General features: G+C 36.3%; 1 protein-coding gene across 1 annotated transcript in view; it reads right to left on the bottom strand.

The window, feature by feature from the left end:
* The window catches only part of LOC107702634 (metaxin-1-like), a 21,906-nt gene that overhangs the window by 13,206 nt on the left and 4,627 nt on the right, over positions 1–4,073 (bottom strand). The window contains exon 2 of the mRNA XM_016505014.1: positions 187–256. Within this exon, the coding sequence (XP_016360500.1) occupies positions 187–256 (70 nt within the window). The remainder of the gene's footprint in view (positions 1–186; positions 257–4,073) is intronic.

Below are 4,073 nucleotides of genomic sequence, written 5' to 3' on the forward strand. Positions count from 1 at the left end.
AACTCTGACCCAAACTGAAAGAGGGTGTAATGGCCAGTTTAAGGTTCCCTCATACAGCATACATACACGCTGCCATTCAGTCTTTGGCAGTATAGCTCACTTTAACGGCTTCGTGTATCAGATGACCAGCGAAGCCTGATGTGATTCTGGCAGGAGTTAGGTTCAGCACTCCAGCGGTAAACTCACCTGTAGGGCTTCTCCATGGGTTGGTGATTTTGTGAACTTTAAGAGGAGCACCAGCAAACTTGGCATAGGCCTTAGAGAGCAATAGACAGAGAAAACATAGAATTAACTCATTCATGCCAAGCAACAAATTAAAAAGTCTTAAGCAACAGTGTAACAGTTGAATTCTGGAAGTGAAATCCCAAGTAATTTTATCCCAAGTACACTGAAAAACTGAAAATCATATTTTTACAGTGTATGGGAACCATTTGTAAATAATCACACCACGACCCTGTGAACAGTGTCTTTTTAGTACTTTTTGGGCTGAAAACATTTCGATTGCAGTTTTCATTCTTATAATGTGGCTTATGTTTCTCTTCATTTTAAAATTAGAAAAAATGTTATCACCGTGACATTTTTTACATTTTTGCTTAAAAGTGTATTCAAGTCATTGTATGTGTGAATCAATGTTATTTTAGTATCACTGAGATTATTATGGTTTTTATTTAATTTTTTTATATTTTCCTTTTTTAGTTAAACTTTTATTAATTTTGTGCACTTGTATTAGTTTTCTGTAATATGTCTATAAAGTTGTTTTTTTTAAGATTTAGTTTTAGTTATTTTCAGTTGAGTGGAAATTAGAAATTTTGCCTTGGCAACTAGTTGCTAATAAAATAATTTTCAGGTTTTTGTATCCTATCTTATGCATGTATGTATGTATTTATTTATTTTTTGGTTAACATATTTTAATATTTCTTTTAATTGCATAAAATGAGTGTCATGTCATTGACACTAATAAAATATGTATTGCATCCAAGACTAGAAATACGTGTTTTATGAAAATCTGTGTATATATATATATATATATATATATATATATAATATATATTATGTGTATATATGAATATATAATGAAAAAATGCACTGTAAGTCTGTCATTACTTTCTCAAGTACTAATTCCATACAGTTGAGTAATAGTAGGGTTGGATCATCAGAGCATTGCTACATTGCTATTGAGACATTTATGTGGGGCTTGACGGGTAAGTCACTAATTGTGCCGTCCAAAAATGTGCTGACTTGAGTTAGTGTCTGGGAGGGTCTCATGTTTGCCAGCGGGGGGAGATCAAATCCTGGACTCACTCCAAGCCCTGTTAGTAAACAACATTTTGCAGGCAGCTGCATTAAATTGAGCGTGGAGACGTCAATTATCTTTCACGCTCAGAAGAATTTATGAAAGTCACATCTCTGAGTAAAGACAAACCTGGAGGAGGAAAAATCAGATCAGACCTGACTGAGATAGCATCTTATTTCCAGCTAGTCTCGAAAGTACCATTAAAGAAGATCAAATGGCAGCGCTGCCGCTCTATAAATTCCAGTGTGGTCTGCGGCTCCCGACTGCTGTGCTGAGAAGGCGTTTCACAGGAAAATAATTCATAGTGTTATCTTTTCTTTGTTTATGGAAAACTACGAGAGTACATGAGTAATAGCATGTCTGGAACAGAAATAAATCATGTCTCTCAAAATTTAAGATGACAAGGGACAATAAAGAATTTAAACCAGTAATAAAATAGGCATAAACACAACATGATTAAGATTATGAGATGAATGGCTCAAACTGGTAACCTGAGAAGGGCCTGAGAAAGAGTCTGGCTGCAGTTAAAGTAATGCTCACCTCGTTCAATCTCACACACAAGCCCGCTGCCTCACTTATTCATGGGCTAATGCTCTGAAACGTGCAAACGATCTTAGAAAACATGAAGGTTTTATGTTGCAGTCCAACCCTTCGGCACTAAACCCACAGTTTGATTATCTTGTAAAGACTTCAATTTTGTACTTGAGATTTGTCTAACAACTGTCACAACTCTACGCACATCTTGGCAATAGAATCGCTATATATATATAATCTGGATGGATGGATGGAATATTCCAAATCAAATCAGATTCTAGTCACAAAATTTAATGATTTGAAAGCATATCAATTAAACTTGAAATCTAACAATGTATTAGCCAGTGGTTAACGACAGACATTATTTAGTTGTCTAGTGTGAAATTTAGTCATATATGCAAGTGATTTACTCAAAAAAAAAAAAAAAAACTAGAAACACTTTAGTGAAGGCAAAAGTCTGAATCTGATTGGCTGACTTCTACAGGTTTTCAAATACTGCAGCAATGAATGCTTGAGAGGAACAACAATGCTGGATTTAAAAAAACACACACACACATACATTTGAGAAGTTCAAAGCATAGAAACTTTAAAAGACATTCAAGCATTTTGTTTGAGGCACTTAGTTGAATTTAAACGAGATGTTTTTGCATGTTTACTGACAAGATTTTCCAGATTCGGCCAACCCTTTGGATTCCCAAGTGATCCCATTTTATTAGTTATGTGTCCTCTCACATCTCTAATAGAAGATCAGTTGAAGAACCCCACTGGGATGGGAATATCTGCGGCATATGCAGGGAAAATACCAACTGTCTGTTACAGCACGCTGGTCTGTTATTGTTACATGTACCCAGCACTAAACATGACGTCGAACAAAACACAACTGTGACTGGTCCCTTTACATGTCAGTCAGATGGCCTCTTCCTGACTAAGTGGGCAGTCCTTGGACCAGCATCATGGGATCGATTCCCAGGAAATGCGTGAAATAATTGAACTCATTTAAACCACTGTTCTGGCCAAAATACATCATCCATAGCACTTCCTCGTTACATTTTTTTTATATTTAAATTACTCATTAAATATCAATCAAATTAAGGAGAAGAGTGTTATAACTAAGTTACAGTCAGATGTACTTTTGCCATTTGAAGAGCTGATTCGTCCTCCATAATCACACTACTCAAAACAAGTCCTGGCAAATTGTATACAGCACTAGTTTTGTGACTGAATTTCTACCATTACCTGATTTGTTTAATTCCCTATAGCTAAGAGTGAAAACAAATTATAAATAAATTTTATTACGAGCAATTAAATTGTGAAACCCTTCTACTAAAGTTAGAAGAATCTAGGTAATTTCAACATTACGGCATTAAAAAGAAACCACAGAATGACTAAATAATAGCAGGATGACTGCCATCCATGCTGAAAAATAGTTTGAATTCAGTTATTATCCTTGTCCTGAAGTTTTGTTTTTCTTCCCGTCACTGTCGGGAAACATGAGAACCTCTCGATTACTGTTTGGTTTTGTGTTTGGGGAGTTTGGATCTCCACACTACGGGACCCTTCACTCCCCCAGCACACACAAACCGCTGGCTGTTTAGACAGCTGTGTCGGTCAGCAGATAATCCTGTCTTTCTCTACCATCATCCACACTGAGTGTACACAAACAAAGACAAGTGATAATAGACACACATGGCCACTACACACTATTATTGATGTCTTCTTTCTTTTTTAAAAACAACAGGACTTTTAGTAGATGTGAACACTCAGCATTTCTGCTTTTAAAGGGGGTGGGGGGTAGGGCTGCCGATAAATCGAAATGGAATTGAGATTGCGATTCAACAGAAGCTGTGATTGTCATGCGTATCTTTCAGTAAAGCACGGTTCTGTGATCAGCAGTAAATCTCCATCCAAAGGCCAGAGGGCGCTCTCGCGCTGAAACTCCAAATACGCCTCGCAGAAGAAACCCAGAAAATGCCTATCGCTGCAGCTGAATAAACAGAAGATTCAACTGCTTTCATTGATTCAACATGACTAATAAACACACGACTACGGCAATATACAGTTTATCTAAGTTCTTATTATAATTTTCATTAAAATAAAGTATATTTATAATGCAATGCCTTTATCACTGCTTAAATACTATGAAATATGTTGCGTGCCTTATTCTGTGTAAGAAGCCACATCATCTCACAGAAGGATTTATTTCAAACACTCGACTGACGTTATGAAGTGAGTTTGGAGTAAAAAT

The sequence above is a fragment of the Sinocyclocheilus anshuiensis genome, unplaced genomic scaffold (genome assembly GCF_001515605.1).
Source record: "Sinocyclocheilus anshuiensis isolate Anshui unplaced genomic scaffold, SAMN03320099.WGS_v1.1 scaffold1142, whole genome shotgun sequence".
Taxonomy (NCBI): domain Eukaryota; kingdom Metazoa; phylum Chordata; class Actinopteri; order Cypriniformes; family Cyprinidae; genus Sinocyclocheilus; species Sinocyclocheilus anshuiensis.